Source organism: Ricinus communis, chromosome 7, assembly GCF_019578655.1.
Source record: "Ricinus communis isolate WT05 ecotype wild-type chromosome 7, ASM1957865v1, whole genome shotgun sequence".
Classification (NCBI taxonomy): Eukaryota; Viridiplantae; Streptophyta; class Magnoliopsida; order Malpighiales; family Euphorbiaceae; genus Ricinus; species Ricinus communis.
This window is the reverse complement of record NC_063262.1, coordinates 4,141,013-4,160,141: the sequence shown is the minus strand read 5'-3', so window position 1 is coordinate 4,160,141 and position 19,129 is coordinate 4,141,013. Positions and strand designations below refer to the sequence as shown.

The window sequence follows — 19,129 nt, the reverse complement described above, 5'->3', positions numbered from 1 at the left end:
CCAAGAAAAAGAAAAATCAATCAAGTCATTGTTTTGTTTGATTTATATTATTATGGCTTACTGTTTTACAATAATGATAATGATAATCTATAAATGTCAAATTTTTGGAGAAGACATGAAATGAAATTTAAATAGTATTAGGTATTTGTTTTTGTTTTAAAAGATTAACAAAAATCAACAACTTTTGTATTTATTTTTTGTTATAAATAAGATTTGTTTGGTTGTGGTAGACACGATAGATAGTTTTACTTTAAGTGATATTTAGACGTCACCTTTAGAGTTGTGGTTTTCTATCATTTGAAAAGGACTAAGACATAATAATTATAAATATAAGAATTGAAGGAAATAAAGAGATGCTAAATGAAATAAATAGTGAAGAGTGAGGTGGATGGTCCCTTTAATACCGGTCCCAAGTATCGGATTATATGCCAAATGTCTCATAAGCAAGATGAGGTTGGGATTCTTATGTCCTAATCTTGTCTCCAATTCTATTCTTTCCCCTTTATAGCCCTGCCCTACTCACCCTCTAGTTTAAGGGCTCTTCGGAACCAATTTTAGGTACTACAATTAGTTGGGCTCACATGGGGAAGGGGATTGATTTCTGACCCCTTTTGATTAGACTAAGATCGACTTAGCTGCTCCCGGGGATATTCTACTATTCCGGATTAGTGTCTTCAAGTGCCCCCTAACAAACAAGGACTTTTGCTATTTTGTTATCATGCTAAACCTCCAAACGAGTACGAATTACCTCTTTTTATTTTTTTTAATCATTTATTCTTTTATCTACCAGGATTAGCAGTCCGGAGGTAGAAGTCCTCCCGATTTCTCAGTAGCATCCGCTGGATGGAGAATAATCTTCCGATTTTGAATTTAATTAATTAAAAGCGATAGAAATTTGGAATTAAAAGGTAAATAGCACTGGTATTTCAATAAAATTCTTCAGAACTTAATTATTTAAATTCGAATTTATAGATTCATAGTAAACCCAATGAGCAGTCAGACAGAACCTTCAAAGTTTGATGGTTGTGGGTTGGTGCATTGTATTTTCCTGTTCACACTTTTGTTTGAGATAACCTAATAATTGCTATATAAAGTTAAAAGATGAGAACACAGAGAGGGTAAGATCAAGGGAAAGTGGGGTTTTATCTTTTTATTTTATTTTTTTCTTCCCATGGCACAAATACTTAGGAAGGGCAGCCAAGCAGGTATACACAATCATCCAACCCATCAAACCTCATAGAATGGTATAAGTGGTATTTTAATTTTATTAGATTTGAGACGGATTCAAATTTAAAATGTATCATTCACATTAAATTAAAATTAGAATTCAAAAAATTAGAAATATTTATGTTTTTTTATTTATTATTAAATTTATAATATTTTTATTTTTATTGTGTTAATATAATTTTCAAGTTTTTAAATTTACAGTTTTAGTTTTTTTAATCATTTTTAGATAAATAATTGAAAAATAACTAGATTGTAAATTGATTATAATATATTAAAATATTCTAAGAAAATAAAAATAGTAAATGGAATTCATGTTCAAGTAATACATGAATATTTGTTATAAAGTTTGGAAGGGATATGGTAATAACAGTGAAACTTTAATCTTAATTGGAAAGAAATAGGAGCATTATATCCTCAAATCTAATTTGAAATGAAGACAAAGAAACATAAAATTAAAATAGAATTTAATTAAAGGAGGAGTACCCCAGCTGTTTTCATTCCTATGACTGCCCCATCAACTAGGAAAGATAAGGACACTTGGCCCTCAACTAAATTTGGGTAGAGACTTGTTCTTTCACTTTCCAGGACATGGTGGAGATATGGATCTTTGTCTTGTAAGAGTCAACCATCACTCTCTCTTAATTATCTAAAGTCTTCCAAAGGGTTTCTTTTTTTTTTTTTTTTTTTCAAATAAGTGCTCTATTAATTATACTATTAAATTAATCATCTATTTATAAATTTAGTTATAAGTAATAATTTCAAAACTAATACTAAAAAGAAGTCTAATAAAATTTTCATTTTTTAAAAGGCTTTGGTAAATTATTAAAATATTTATAAAGTTTAGATACATTTTAAAAGTTTTAGCTGAAATAATTATATGTATATACAATAAATACATGGGAGGCTTCACATAAATGAAGTGAAAATCATTGGGAGCATTTGAAACTAAAAATATTCTGTACTAATAGATGATTTGGTCAAGGAATCAAGCTAATTATTAGAGAATTAATGACATAAGCAGCTATTAACAATGAGGATTTTCGTGTTCATATATGCTATGCTTCACATTATAAAATGATTGCTCCAATTTGGAAAGAATTCGTCTTGAAAGGACATAAGAAGAATAACTATATCCATTTCCCTACTAAATGTTAGGATCCTCTCTTTTCTTTTAGCACAATTATTGGCTGAGATGATATTGAAAATGCCTATCTCCCCAACTGTGTTCCTGAATAATTTAATAATAAACCAATTCAATGTTCTCACAAATCAGTTTAAAATGATAGCTTAAATAAGTTTCTGTTGCTGTTGCTGGGTCCATCAACTGCTTCCCATTCACTTAAAAGCCAATTATAGATTCACAGTTTAGTTTAGTTGATACTAAAATTTAATCTGCGAATGTTGTACATGAGTTAATTTGCAGCACTCCATTTCTGAGATCACCTAAAAGGAGGAATTTACCATTTGGTACAAAAAGAAATAAAATCTATCCCATTTAAAAAAGAAAGAGGCTTATTGTATTCAAATGGAAAAACTAATGTAACCCTTTGTTTTATTTATTTAAATTTCTTATGTTTTCATGAATATTCAATAAGTTATGGACTATTATTGTTATCTCTTGACACCCATTATAAAAAAATAATTAGTAATTTATTTTAACGTAGAAGTAGGAATTTAAATTTTAAATTTTAAATTTTCTATTTCTTTCATTCGCTTTTATCAATTGAATTAATTTTTCAGTGTTAAGTCTTTATTTTATTACTATTGGTATTATAATAATATAAAGAGGCCGGAGATTTTACTCCGTCTGCAGAGGAACCCGTGACCCGCCTTGCTTTTAGTGGCAGAGCGGGACGGAATTAAGCCACCCGCCCCTGTCCCTACACCAAAACTCTTACTGGAACTCGTTTGAATATTAATCTCAATACAAATATAGATTTATGTTCTATAATATATACTCATAAATTAATATAAAGAAATATTAATATCATTCAAATCGATTTTTAATTTCTTAATATTTTCTAAAATAGTTGGAATGTTAATTATTTTGTATTAAATTAATTAGTAACACGTTATAAGAATATAGTTTTAAATATAAAATTACATAATAGAAAAATAAAATTTACTAAAATACTATTGTTATATTTTACCATTGCAAAATCTTTTTTTCTTTTAATTATAGACAGTCGGTTGATATTATTTTAAATAATTTATTATTTTTTATATTATTATAAATTTTTTTATTTATAGATAATCAATTAGCAATAAATAAATTTATATATAATTTTTAATTATTTATAAAAATTAAAATTTTATTAATAAATTTTATAATTATTAAGTACCGCTCATTAAATTTTAGAAATAAATAAATAAATTTAATAAATATAATAATATATTTAATTAATCAATAACTAAATACTATATATAATTAGTTAATTTTAATATTTTAATTATGTTAATAAATAATTAAAATTAAAATAATATCAATTTTATATGTTTATATACAGTGAAACCTCTCTATAGTAATACACTTGAAATCAAATAAAATATAGGACTATGAGGAGATTATAATTTAATGAAGATTTGATTACTAAAATTTTTCTCTGGATTTAATATAAACAGAGATAAAATACATTAATATATTGTAATGTTATACAAATAAGATTGATAAGACAAAATAATACTACAATAAGATAAAAATAGCATAACATATATTTTTTAAAATTATTTACACAAATATTACTATAAAAGATTTATAACCTATTACAATAGAAAATTCATTTCTATCTATAACCAGTTTAAATTAGGATCATAATTTTTTATACTATGTAGAGGTTATTCCTACATAGAGTATCACTATAGAGAAATTTTAACGTAATATCATACACCCATGTATATTAAATGACTACTCAAAATATACTAACTTCTTTTGCATGTTGAAATATGAGTAAGTTTTTTACTTCAAAACCAAAATATACAGTAAAAAATTTCATTCGTTTAAATTTATAAATTAAACAGTTGATATAATACAATTAAGAAGGTAAAAATAGTCATATATGAGAGGAAAATAAAGACTAGGGATTCAGCAAATTGAAAGGAGTCGTCATAGCTCCATGAATCCATCAATATAACATAAGTTGGAAACAAAACCCTAAAATAACAAAATGGCATGGGGAAGGAGATGGATAAGGGAGCAATGCACAAGATGGAAGGAAATCTAAAATTATAGCAAGAAAATAGAAGGGAAAGGAGAAACTGAAAGCATTAAATGTTGAAAACAGAATGGGGCTAAGTTTAGGCAGTATAACGTGTGCAAACTTCTGATATGTATATAATATAATGGGAGTGGTTCGGTCAGGCTGTTGTGTTTTCATAAGCTGCAGAATTTAAGGATACCTTCGGCCTGTGTGCCCCAAAACAGTCCAAAATGTTATTAAGGGAATCGTTCTTTTGTTTCAGGCATGTGTATGGCTGGTAATTAATACATTTACGTAAGAGAATTGCCTCAAATTGCTCTCCCCAATTCTTCCGTTACTTGGAATTTGGAGTTTCTTGCATTCTCTTCTTTGACCTCGCAGATTTTTTCTTTCTTTTCTTTTTCTTTTTCTTTCTTTAAGATAATATTTGAAGACATGGTCTCAATTTCTTATCCGTGACCTCTGCCATTTGCTTTTTGTTTAATTTTCTATGGTTTGTTATTTTATAAGATGTAGGAAATTTTTTTCTGATTTTAGTATATACCTATTTATATATTAAATTGATAAATAATTAATATAAATTTATTAATTTTTAAATAATAAAATATATATCAATCATTTAATAATAAAATATAAAATATTCATTTAAGCTGTGAATAAACCTAGATAAAAATATTTTAAAATGGCAATCAGGTCAAGCTAATTGGAATTCGTATGTATTCTCTTTCTCCATTATTAGGCTTTGACTTGTGTCTACTTTATATATATTAACATGGCATGGTTTTGCTGACGTACTGTATGTATAAAAAATTATTATTATTTAATTCTAATGGTAAATACAGAGTTAAAATATTAACAATAAATTTATTACGTTCATTGTTATTATTAGCCGATCTTTCTTTTACATATAAACTAAGTCTAGCGAGTATTTTTTGGGCAGAAATTATTTTATATAAATAAAATATTTATAGAAATTAAAATTAATTTGTATATTTGTAGTATTATTATAAATAAATTATTTAGATAAATTTTTATATAAAACTATGAAACTAAACTTTCTTTATATATAAAAAAGTACAAAAGTTTTAATTTGAATAGATAATAATAATTTTTTTTATAAAATAAAGAATTTTATTATTTAAGAATTATAAATTCTTATAATACTAAAAATAATTTCTTTATTTTCTCATGTGTTTGTACTTCAATTATGTTTGGAGTTGTAAGTAAAATATATAAATAAAAATTAGTTTAATATGAATTGGTTATAGTAATAAGACCGTCTGGTGCTCGTCCTTTGAGTGAAAGTCATTTTATACTAATAAAATATTTATATGAATTAGACATTGACATACATTTATGTAATTTATTAGTCATAAGTTAGTTTTCTCTACCTATAGGTACTTTAATAATGTTTAGAAATAGAAGTAGAATATATAAAATTAGTTATTATCATAGTAATAAAATAGTCTAGAATATTTATCATTCATACGAATAGAATATTTAAATGAATTAGACGTTAAAATAATTTTAATGAAAGAGAAAATATTTAAAGTAGTTAAAAGATTGAGAGCAAAATTACAAAAATATCTTCCAAGAGTTGGATTAAGTTTATATTAGAAAGAGTAGATGAAAAATTATAGAATAACTTTTATAATGATAAGGTGAAAAAAATAATAAAAGTAATTAAATGGTGAGAGTAGTATATTAATATACTTTATTTTTTATAATAATTAATACTCATAAAATTATTACTTTTTAGAGAATTTTTTAACACAAATTCTTAAATTCATCACCATGTGAATAGAGAGAAATCACTTCTCTGAAATAACACAAATTCTTTTTGATAAAGAAGGCAGTTTGGAATATTATAAGTATTTATAAATAAATAACTAAGGAAAAGAAACAGGAAACGAGCGGGAGATGAGCAGTTAAACTGGAAAATGATTAGATAGAAGGGCATCCCAGAAGCAAGGTAACAAAAGAATCTTATGCAAGATTGCCGGATCAAGAATAGCTGTCAAAACAAACCTTGTTGTTCGGACCTAATAACTGCTGCCACTGCCAGTGCCACCGTCAATCAGATCATAATACACCATACCAGCACACTGACATCAATGAAATCCTCTCCCTCTCATAATCTCTTTTGGATATATATCATCAACTGTATTTCAAACAGCCTTAAAAGGGTTTCGAACCGCTGTTTTTCTCTTTGTTTTTGCTTTTGTTTTTAATAAATAAAATGACTCCCAGTTAGAAACACTATAATTAGCTCTTTCATAACTGTTAGCTTAACAATATGCATCTTATAGATCACAGGCTTTCGCCAGGCCTTTTATGAAGTGCTTGTATTTAGTTATGAAAATAAAACTTCCAACGGTAATACTTTTACCTTGAGAGAATAAATAATCAAATTGTATTTTGATTAATGGTCTTGAGACCAAACAACAAAGGGCACAGCACATTAGTTTGTTAAAATACAAAATCACAGACATAATTAATTTTAGCAACATTAATTTAGTTTATCTTTATCCCTGAAGACCTTCACCTAAAAAGGAAAGAAAACATAGGAACTGCAGTAATATTTCTTTCTCAATTAAAGAACATGGTAAAATCACAACAGCAATACTAGAACTCTCCAAGTTAGAGGAAACTTCAAATGAGCAATTTTTAGAAGAAAAAAAAAAAGAATCAATTTCTCTTTGCAACAATAGAAACAAGAAAGTGTATCCTGGAATGCAAGCTCACCACCATAATTATGAGGGTCTGTCAGATTACACAAAGGAAGGCCCGAACAAGCACAGTAAGATGCTGTATCTTGACAGCATTCCGAAATTTGAAACTATGTTCGAACCCTGCTGCTTTCTGCATTTCTAATTGGATAGAAATAAGGATGGGCCTGCATGACATCAAAGATCATTTACTTTCAGAGCGGTTGACTGAGTTGAAGAAACAGACAACAGAAATTATGGGCAGCATCTGCTAGACTTGGGAAAAACATTTCAACAATCCAAAAAGAAATGAATTCAAAGATAAATAAAGGCCAAATTCATATGCAGGTGCAGTTCATCTTGCAGATTTCATTACTTTAGACATGCTTGGTCCTGTAGTTGGCTCCACTGGGCCAAACAGGCCCTTATCTTGATGTTTCGTATCCAGCAAATAAACAGACATCAAGGCACGTCTTACATCTAAATTCAAGCAATGACTAAAATAAAAAAAAACAAAATTTGATAGCCACACATCCCAACTTTTAGAATGTTGATCAAAAGTTGAGAGTTATAAATGTATGAGACCAGAAATCTACCATAGCTTCCTTTGCAGTTGGTCTTTCTTGATGATCATACCGGAGCAACTTGTCAAGGAAGTTAACAGCCTACAAGAAGGAAATATTTCAAGCATTAACACCAATTTAAGCTTTATATATAACAGCAATTTAAGCTATATACATACACACACACACACACACCAATGACTTCCTACCTCAGGAACTGCCAAATGTTGATTGTCCATATTAATAAACTTTGCCCAAGGTTTCCGGTTATGCCTGTGTCAAGAAGAAAATATTGTCAACTGGGAACTGGATGTTTGAAGATGCTAACAATTCTTGGATGTATGAAATCGTATAACCTACCTGCCAACTAGGGCAGCAAGATGTGGATCTAACTCTATGCGGTACTTGTTCAAATAAGCATTCAATTCATCTGTTCCAAGTACCTGTTGTAAAAATAAAGCCAAATCAAAGTCCCAATTTTTATCCACACAGGCACCGCGAAGCAGGATAGCTGCACTACTTGTCTCTGAATCAAATACAAATGAATGCAGCAAGTCTAGGACACTCTAAAATAACAAACAAATGAAAATTTACATATCTGGGAATCCCAATCATAGCTTACTACATTTATGATACGGGGTAAAGAGTAAAGCTTTTCTTAAAATATTGTCAATTAATCCATTAGCTCAACACAAAAAGCATGCTAACAGGACTTCTCTATGAACATACAACCAAGAAACAGCTCAAAAAGAAAAATAACACGCAGTAAATTCCAGGTGATTAATTGTTACCCACACTCTTGTACAAGCATCCCACTTACCTTGGCTATTTTGACCAGTCACTTACCTTGGCTATTTTGACCAGTTGGTCATAATTATCATGCCCATAGAAGAATGGCTCCTTGCGAAATATCTGCATAGCACAGGCATAATAGTAAGCATAACTGAGAGCATCACCACCTCAACAGCATCATGCGAAATTTCTACCCTCTATTCCATCTACCTCCCATGGACGACTATGGAACCAAATCAAGATCCACTTGTCTATGGCATCACCAGGGCATAAAAATACCAATTTTAAGGCATAATCTATTAATGCCATCATGGTAAGGACCTAAAAATTCCAACGTAGAGTGGAGAACTGTATCATTTGGTCCAAGGTAGGATGTGTCAAGGTTCACTTTCATATGCACCATAAAAGAAGTACAAGGAGAATATGATATTTAAACAAATATTTCACCAAGAAAACTCAAATGACACAAACAGCAGTGCTTAAATGTGATAGAAGACGAGAAAGAGATGGCAGGAGGCGAAGAGCGAGAGAAGGAAAATCTCACCATTCCAGCAAACATACAACCAAGGCTCCATAAGTCTAACGAATAATCATAGTCTTGCAAATCGACAAGAAGTTCAGGGCCTTTAAAGTATCTGGAATTGCAAAAAGAAAAAATTAAGAAAATGGATAAAGATATTCAAAGTACAAGCTTCTTCCATGCTGGTAGTAAAGATAAGTATCCTAGAATCATGCAAGTATAATCCATAGAGAATACGATATCTGTCCATAATTCTTGTACTGATGTTCGAAATTAGGGGCACTCATGAATTAATGATGTAAACTGAAGTCTTAAAATCATAAACAAAAAAAGAAAAGACAATAATAATAAAAAGAAGAGTCCTCCAAACATGATTATAAGATCTTTAGTAACATAAATATCAACTGGTAGCATGTCATGATACAAATTTCAAACGGGAACAGAATGAACAAAAGAAATGGTGGTGATGAAACTGATAGGAGCAACAAAGTACATGAGAACTTGAGTAATAAAAGATGTAAAAGGAGAAAAACCTTGAAGCAACCCGAACATTGTATTCTTTTCCAGGATGATAAAACTCTGCTAATCCCCAGTCTATAAGCCGAAGTTTCCTCTGCTCATGATCAATCATGACGTTATGGGGCTTCACATCTCGATGCATTATACCTTGTGAGTGGCAGTAATCCAATGCCTACAAACAGGATTCATAGTAATAACTAAAAACTGTACTAACAATGTAAAGATAATTATTCAAGACAAGGGTACAACCATTTTTCAGAACATTTAAAGATGATAATGATCATTTAACTTGAAATAGAGAGAGAGAGATGCATCAATGTCACTTAGGTTACAGGAAACCAGACTGTAAGTAGCACCATTACATGGCCTCATGACTGTGCCATAACAGGCTAACACAACACATAAAAGCTTTTAAATGCTCTTGCAGAAGCTGCACTAAAAGCCCCTTCTACAATGATTAATGAGCAGCTTCTAATGCATAAATAAATTTTGATGAGGAGAAACTTATATGCCACTTTAAGGAACTGCGTGATAAGCATCAAGCTTATAAAGACATCTGATAAAGGGGGGAAGGGGATGCCCCCAGCAATCCAAAGAATGCGTAAACCCTCCCAAAGAATGGCAAAATTGAATGACACGGTGCAAGGACAATTTCCTTAAAAGGAAGTCACAACTTTGACCTTTTAATCCCTCCCTGGAAACCTCCTAGAGCTAAAGAGTGCAAATGTAAGATAAAAAAAAATTGCAATAATGATGGCTTACATTCACAGAATCCCAAATAGTCATAGCAAACAAGTTTCTCCGATTAAAAATGTAAACCCAAAAAAAATTAATACCAAATAGAATAAAGAAAAAGAACAGTAATATGGAGGGACAATTTACACTCACCTTGCATTATAAAAAGATTATATAACAGAAATGTTTGTGTATGTCAGCATGTTTATAGATACTGGCACATATAGAGATAGAGTGAGAGAGATAGAGAGAGGGAGTCAATCTCTAAATATTTGTGCTTCCCTTGAAAGGTATTGGAAACCAAATTTCAGTACATTAATACTTTGTTTGGCAAAAAGAAAAAAAACTCGGGCAAAACAGGTAAGATTTTTCTTTTTCTTTTTATATATGTAAGAAGGTTTAGGATGGTGAATGTAGGATGCTAAGTTGTGTTTTGATTGGTAGTGAGGAGTTGTTAATAAAGGTTAGACTTTACAAATGATCAAAACTATTGATGGTAGAATCTAAACCTCCTCAATCCACAGATTTAGGCAGGTTGAAAATAGGAGCTTTTTAAGGATTTCAAAACTTCCATGTAATCGACTTCTTCCCAAATAACGGCTCATGGTATCCAACCTCTAAAGGCTTGCAAGACCCCAGATAGAATGTAGAGTGTAAGGGATAAAAAGAGATGCTGAAAACAAGAATTTATCCATCATAGAAAACTCTGCTAATGATAATTATAATAGTAAAGTGTTATCGAAAAAGAAAACCAGAAAAACAGGGTAAAGCATAAGCCAATAGGAATCTTAGTTATTCGCAAAACAATAAAAATAGATTTTCATGAAGCTCAACACTTTAATTCCTAGTGTTCATTAATCACACTTAAAAATGAGATACAAGCACCAATAATATACCAATTTAAGGAACAAGAGAAAAGGTGGTCTTGCCTTCAGAAGTTCGTAGATATAATATCGAATATCATAGTCTGAGAGTGTTGGATAAAGCACTTTAAAATCAGTATTATTCACATATTCAAAAATCAGGCTTGGAGTCTTTGATTGCTGATCTCTAACAATATCAAGCAACTTCACAATATTTGGCCCTCCACAGAGATTCTGCAGTATTTTAATCTCCCTCTTAATCTGCAATTAAAAATTAAGAAAGTTAGTTCCCAGAAGATATCATACGACCCAAGCCACACAAGATAAAAACAATTAAAAAAGGGAATTAATGATTTATTTTCTAGTCACAAGCACAAAGAATATCTATTTATTTAAAAGCAAAGCACGATATAGTTCATCACTAACAAAAATGTCAAAGGTCAACGGATAGACAATGCTAGCACAAATCTACAAATTTCTATCAAAAAAAAAGGAAAATTACAGAAACAACTAAAGAACTTGAAAATTATATAACAAAATTACATAACATCACTCCCCAATGTGGAAAACACAAAGACGACGAAGTAAGGGAATCAAACAGTCAATATACTAAGCATCCTAAAGAATCCAATATGCAGAATCCATTTTTTGAACCCCTCCAAACCAGTTTGATTGTGGCCTATATTAATAAGGCTAAAGATTCATTATTAAAAGTACCTTTGTCTGAACAAAAAAAAAAAAGGAAGAAAAAACAGAACTCATGCATCAGCTGACAGGAATATAGTGATGGTGAGTCTGATAATTGATGTTGGCCCCTGTCTTACCCTAACAAAAGAATAACAGTAGCCCCAATGAGAGATGGGGCAATTGCAGGTAATGGTGTATTACTCATAAACCCACCCAGCAACCCTGCTTATTACCTTAAGTTTAAGATATCTATATTAAAAAAAATAACCATATATCATAACTTTCTTGGATAACCAAGAACAAAAAATTCCCTGCTACCAAAATATCCTTGCAGCTAAAATTTAACATGCTATAAATACTATTGATTCTAAATCTATAATGCCTTGTTTTTTCTTAAGGAGTTCTAATAAATATCGTCATTTCATTATTAACAATATACAGATCCTCTAAAATTTTGATTGGTGAAGAGATTCCTATATTAATACAATTGTTATTCTTTTTAACTCGTAGCATTTGTTTGTAATAAAGTTTGGGAATACATAGAAAGTAAAGATAATACCATAAATATTTCAAATGCCAAGCATACCAGAATGCTTTATATGGTTTATTTTCTAAATATCAATTTAATCTTATGTTTGCTTCTAGAACTTTCTCCCTCTTGAACAAATAAAAGTAAAACGTAAAACCTAATCAATTCTTAGAACCTATCATGATTGGAGTGTGATAAATGATTCATTTTTTCATTCCTACCATTACAAATACATACTAATGATTTTCTTTTAATACACAAGGAAAGTTCAAGTTAACTACTAAAGAGTTTCAAAAAAAAAAAAAAAAAATTCATAAAAAATCGTTTCCAACTAAAGTTGCCTAAGAATAATAGAAGTTGCATAAATTATATTATTTGCAAGTAATAACTAACTGAAAAGGGAAATAAAAAGGTGATATACCACTTGCCCAGTGTCGAAGCCATAATGCTAAACTAAGGGGCGCAAAGTATCATTATTCATGGGAGACTTATGGTGACTTTATTTTTTAAAGCCACTAAGAGATAGATGAATTTTCTAAAAGTATTCTTCTACTACTTTCTAAATTTGCACTATGCATAATTTGAAAAATTAAATTTCTAAAATTCTAACATATGCAACTTTACAAATATTAAGATATGAAATTTTTTTATTACTAGAAATGCACATATCTGTAAATAATTTCAATTGAAAACTAAATGCATCGTAAAACTTTCCTTTGATTGCTAATAAATTAATAAAAGAATTAAACAAACATCACTCTCACTGCTACTAAATTAATTATTACAGTCCAAACGTTGGAAAAAACAAAAAACAAAAAGACAAAACTTAGTTTCTCAAAATATAAAAGGTATTTTAAAAAACGTAAATTTTCTTTATAAAAAAAAAAAAACGCAAACTTCCATTTCTTTTAATTGTTTAGCATAACTATACCATATAGATCCTTTTCCAAACGAAAGTAATTATGCATGGCAAACATTGTAATAATTAAGGCAAAATGTATTTTTAAGTCCATGAACTTTCAGTTTTATTTTATTAAGTCCTTTAATTTTATTTTTATTTCATTGAGCAGTTATACTTTTATTTTTGCTTATATTGAGGACTTAATGGTTCTTAATTAAAGGAAAAATAAAACTACAGTGGCTCAACAGAACAAAAAAAAGTTTCAAAAAATATGTACAAGTCCTTAGTAAAACTAAAGTGCAAGGGCTCAATAAAGCAAATTAAAATTTTAAAGGCTCAATAAAATAAAACAAAAATATTCAAGAGCTTAATAATGGGTTTTGCCTATAATTAATGTAAAATACACTTCTAAGAACTAAAAGTTAACAGTAACAACTTTGTTTAGCCATGATTTAAAAAATTTAATCAATCATGGTATTTGGACTGGCAGACACAGGGGAGCCCAAACTTTTTATTTAATAAAAAACATTTTACTAATACTTCTCATAGGCCGAAAGAGCAACATCCTATAAATATTTTTTACTAATACTATTCATATTTCAGTTTTATCCATCATACTTTCTCAAAATTTATAATCCAGGGCCGAAAGAATTGTAATGCTCCATAAGCCACTGGATATATGGATCCCAAGATCATAGTTAACAAAAATATGTGAGGAGTTTAAAAACAAAATAGAAAGAAAACTTTAAATTGAAGTTTATAATTATAGTATCGCGCGAAGTACAAAAAATGCATCTAATTGTGGTGTTTTAAATTAAGTTTTACTTTTTTATATAAAAAATGATAAAATCAACAAAGGTACTTTAAAAATGATAATGGGCCAATTATAGCATCTTGAGTTAAGCTTTAATATTGTTTTGTAATACAATTACACATTTCGGAGGTCAATGCATATTTCGTAAAAGGGCAGAATTAACATTGAAACTATTTTTAGTGCTAATAGTGCAATCTTCCAAAATTAACGAGGCAAAATGCCCCCTTCTCCTATAAGTGGCTCCACCACTGCACTTATTCTCCCTAACTCACCTCTTAGCCAATTCGAAGTGACTGCTAAAGCCAGAAAAACCAAGTTAAAGTGAGTCTTAAATTCCTCTTATGGGCATACTAAGTCTCACATTTTTCAAGCACTAATAGGGTGCCTTACTCGGAAACATAGTGATGTAGTTAGAAAATTACAAGTTTATAAATTACTTTCATTAAATTAGTTTTTTATTATATTCGTATTTTTCTTTTACTTATTTATTCAGGAAGTTTAGGATATAGTATCCCATTTTAATTTTTTTCTTCCCCGTTCGTCCCAAACTATAGTTTATTTTTCTTTTTTGATTGATAGTTTATAGCTAATTATCAAAAATATCCTTCACAAGTTATTGCAACCTGCATTAATAAAGTGTGTAGTAATGTGTGATTCACAAAGGTCTAACAAGGGTATTTCCAAAAGGAAGTGATAGAAATTAATAGCATCAACCTAAGAAACCTAAATTTCTTAATCCATGTGTAAATTTAAAGTGCGACACAGGGGTATTTAAAAGTTATTATGTTATTATTATTATCTTATTAAGCATTGGGTTAGTACTTTCTTAGTTAGTATTGCTTTAAAATTTTATTAGACTAGAATTTTCAATCCTAATAATGTTAGGATCATTTTTAGATCCTTTTTTAGATCCTTTATAAACTGATGTAAGCTAGTTATTTGATTATGTAACATTACGCTTTCAATGATCTAAAACAATTACGCTTTGTGCTTTCCCTTTAGCTATTATCTTAGAGATACATATGGTGATCCTCTAAGATCCCCTTTTATCTGATGAATATTTGATGATCAAACATACTTGACGAGATAGAGAAAAACAACTTACATGATGAAGAATGCGCTATTAACAAGCTTCTTATATTCAGGAACAAAGTGATTCAAACTATAGAAAAAATGATGTTTGCTCAAATACTCCATCATCTTATAAGAGATAATATGTTTCAAAACTAAGCCTATTACCAAAGTGATGAGTACGTAGAGAAAACCTTGGAAGAGATGATGGTGATAGTAGAGGGGATTAAAGCCATTTATTTAAGGGGAGAGACATCTAAAACAACACAAGACAAGAAACTTGTCACGTAGAGAAAGAAAAACAAGTTAAAGAGTCAAAGTTGAAGTACGATATGATAAGTTTGAGCTAGAAAAATGTGAAAAACCTACTTTGGAAAAAAAACAAAAAGAACATGAAAAAGATAAAGGAGATTCTAAATCCAATTAGCTTTTTTATTTATGATGAATTTAAGAGCGAGTCAACCTTGCAACCTATTATTGGTTTCTTATGTATTAATAAGCTTGGTGACATAAGATAAAAATGAAGTCTAAAATTTCCATTTAATGCTGCTGTTGAAGAAAATAAGACTACATATTTTCCAAATCCAATTATTCATTTTCGACAGCATTAAAAACTTGAGGTTGATTTTTCTCCGGCAAGGGAGAATGATGCAGCTAGAGAGTTACAAGTTTATTAATTGTTTGCTACGAAATTCATGTTTTTCTTGAATATTTAGAAAATTTAGGCTGATTTAGTATCATTTGGGAATTCCACTCTCATTACGAATATTTAAAATAATTATTTCATTATTATTATTTCATTCAGTATTTGGTTAGTAGTTTCCTAATGAATAATGGTTTATAGTTTTCCTAGATTAGAGTTTTCAATCCTAGTAGTGTTAGGATTATTTTTGGGTTCTATATAAACCCATTTAAGCCAACGATTTTAATAGGTTATGCTATTGATTTCAATGATAAAAGGAAAAAAAAAAGGTTTTTGTGCATTTCTCATAGTTGTGTGCTTGGGCTTGTCTTCGTGTGTTGCTGGTCCTACATAACATGGACAAAATAACAAAAAACAACACAAGAAACATAGAAATGAATCTTCTAAAACTTGCTACAAAATCTTGAAAATAGTTCTTGAAGCTTTATAAATTACTCTCTTAGAATAGCAGAAAAGATTTTAAAGCACTATCTTATATTAATACTTTTAACACTGTGTTGCATAAAGGATTATGGAATTAGGAGGTTTGCACTTGATGTTACATATTATTTGATTCACAAAACTAAGTCAAACTAATGATTATCAGTAAGATGTTAATTTGAGTGGCCATTGAAATGATTGACACACCCCTCGATCTCAATTCAACTAAGGCTTAATCTCAGGTTAATTGGGTTTGGCTGTATAGATCCTTTTCTCCACAATAAAGAATTTTGGTTTATATCAACTAAAAGATGTATGGCTATTAGATCAACTTGGACCAATTTTCTCTATGTTAGTTTAGGTTTACCCCTTCCTTGCTTTAATACATCAACCTTAACATATCAACCTTTCTGAATAGTGCATCAATAGTTTACAATTCATATGCCCAAACTCAACTTCCCCTTAATAGAAGCTGCTCCTACCTTTTCCCTAATACATTCATTAAATGCTCTATCCATTATCATATACCCGCACATCTATCTTATCATCCTCACCTCCAAACACTCATTTGGTACGTGTTATCCCTTGATTGCCCAAAACTCACTAGCATGCATCATTTCAAGCCGTATTGCAGTGATGAAAAACTTGTTTTTTCAATTTAAAAAGAATTTTGACGGTCACATAACAAGAAAAACAGCAATATTTTGAATTCTTACATGCAAACATACGTAGCACCAAACAAGAAACAACATTTTCAAACTTTGGACATATTGTAACAATTAATAATACTTCTAGATGAATGCAAGACAACTCAATTATAATATTCCAAAAGCAATGGTTCTAACTTAAGAATGTCTTTTTATGTAATGATAAGGAATTTTTAGGGGAAAAACACAAAATAGAGACATAATTTACTAAATTTATAAGCATTTTTACTAACTTCATTTATGTAATTCTTAAGAAACAATCGCACTAATCAACAATAGTGTGAATAAAAGAGTGTGTATAACAACATCAATGGGTAAAACAGAAACAAAACAAAGAACTTAATAATGCATATTTTTGTCACTTCAAACAAATATTTTAAATAATATTCCTAATTTATATAAATAGCTCACCATGATGCTATACATGGAAAAAATCAAGTAAATGCCAACATTGCATATTTATTATTAAAGAAAGCCAGCAGAAATATTTATCATACATGAGTAATGTCATTAGATGCAATAAAGGCCTAGCAATAGGTGGAACATTCTAGCTTGTCCTATATTAAGGAGGATAAATGTTAGGATAAAATTGTAAAACGACTAGTACTTATATAGACTGAACTAGCATTGAATTATAGATAAACATAAATTGTGATTATTTTCCTTTTTCTTAATTTGTAAATTACAGGCACAATTGGTGACTCCCAAAGTCGTTTACTAATAATGGTCAAAACCCAAAAGCAAGCCAGTATGACCTTCGTTCATTGTAAACTACAGCTTGTCAACCCATGTATAAAGATAAATAAAGTATAACAGCATTAACTTCCAATAAAAGTTGGCAATAATTGCTTAAAATCAAGTTTTTCTTTCATGTGAAATCATGATCCCCTTTCATTGAGACTCCACAATAGGCCACACAGTATCACAGAGTCCATGTGATTTCATTTATTTCATATCAAGTAGTCAAGCACAGAATACCTCCTATTAACATATAAGACTTCGCAATACACTGTATGCAAGTTACAATATGTTCTTCAAAATTAGTTTTCATGGCCTGTCTGTATATATGATGATATATAAATAAATATATAAGAATAGCATCAGCAGTATAGTGATGAAAACAATATCCTGGCAATAAACAAAACTCACCTTCTTCTTCTTGACCGGTTTAAGAATCTTAATGACACATTTCTCATTATCCGCACAGTGAACTCCCTCAAAAACCTCGCTATACTTCCCCCTCCCAACCTTCCTCACCACCTCATAATCATCCTGTTCCCTGTAAACACACCATCAGAACAGCTTTTAAAACTAAGTAACCAAAAGAATTAAACAAAAATTCTAAATAACATCTACAAACCCAATTCGATAATTAGACAAGGAAAGATTACGAAATTACCCCCATTGAACGGTGAGGGACTCATAGTCCCAATAATCTTTAGGCCGAATAACATTAACATCGGCGTAAACCCTAGCTTTGGAAGGAGCGCCAGGGCGGCGAATAGATTTCCCGATCTTTTGCGCCAGCGTTTCAGATGACAGAGCAACCGAATTTTTCAAGCGGTGGAGGCGGATTGCCTCAGCTATGGGCTGTAGTGGCGGTGGCGGAGGCGGAGGCGGAGGCGGCGGCGGTAAATGTTGTTTCCGGTGAGAGGAAGTAGAAGCTAACCGAAGAACTGAAGTGATCGGAGATTGAGGAGAGAAGAGAGGAGAAGGAGAGGGGAGATAGAAGTTTTTGGCTTTCGAAGAAAAGAAAAGAGAGATTGGAGGTTTATTATTGTTGCTGTTTTTGTTAATATGGTAACGGTGGTGATGATGATGATTCAAGATTCTGAATTGCTCTAGTAGAAGGGGCCTTATGGCCATCAAATTCTTAAGTTTTAGGGTTATTTTTTTGTTTTTAAAGTTAAGCCGGAACTGGAATCGCTTTCCTTCTTTTCTTTTTTGTTTTTCCATTTTTTCTTTTCTATATTCGCTTTTTTATTTATTTAATTTCTAATTTTAAGTGAATAAACAATGTCGTTTTGAAATTTTTAGTCCTCATGCGACGTCGTATTAGAGAATATAAAACGAAAAGAAATTCATTCTAATAGCTGTTAAACCCGTGAAATGACAAAAACCTGCGTTAGTTAGTTGTTTGTTCAAGACTCCAAGAAAGATTGCAAACGCCCTT

General features: G+C 30.1%; 1 protein-coding gene across 3 annotated transcripts; it reads right to left on the bottom strand.

Moving 5' to 3' along the window:
- Nucleotides 1-6,995: 6,995 nt before the first annotated feature.
- LOC8283351 (casein kinase II subunit alpha-2) lies at nt 6,996-18,913 on the bottom strand. 3 transcript variants are annotated; one of them, XM_002525212.4, is made up of 10 exons: nt 18,356-18,910; nt 18,106-18,235; nt 11,191-11,385; nt 9,541-9,698; nt 9,032-9,122; nt 8,542-8,607; nt 8,056-8,138; nt 7,905-7,968; nt 7,729-7,797; nt 6,996-7,320 (listed from the first exon to the last, which is right to left on the bottom strand). In XM_002525212.4, the coding sequence occupies exons 1-10, from the start codon at nt 18,820-18,822 to the stop codon at nt 7,264-7,266; spliced, it is 1,380 nt and encodes a 459-aa protein (XP_002525258.2). In that variant the 5' UTR covers nt 18,823-18,910; the 3' UTR covers nt 6,996-7,263. The 3 variants fall into 3 exon arrangements, 2 of the variants coding, with proteins under 2 accessions (XP_002525258.2, XP_048232791.1); XM_048376834.1 differs by lacking the exon at nt 8,542-8,607 and having other exon boundaries at nt 18,356-18,913; XR_007216665.1 differs by lacking the exons at nt 6,996-7,320; nt 7,729-7,797 and having other exon boundaries at nt 7,915-7,968; nt 8,516-8,607; nt 18,356-18,912.
- Between the last annotated feature and the right edge of the window lie 216 nt (nt 18,914-19,129).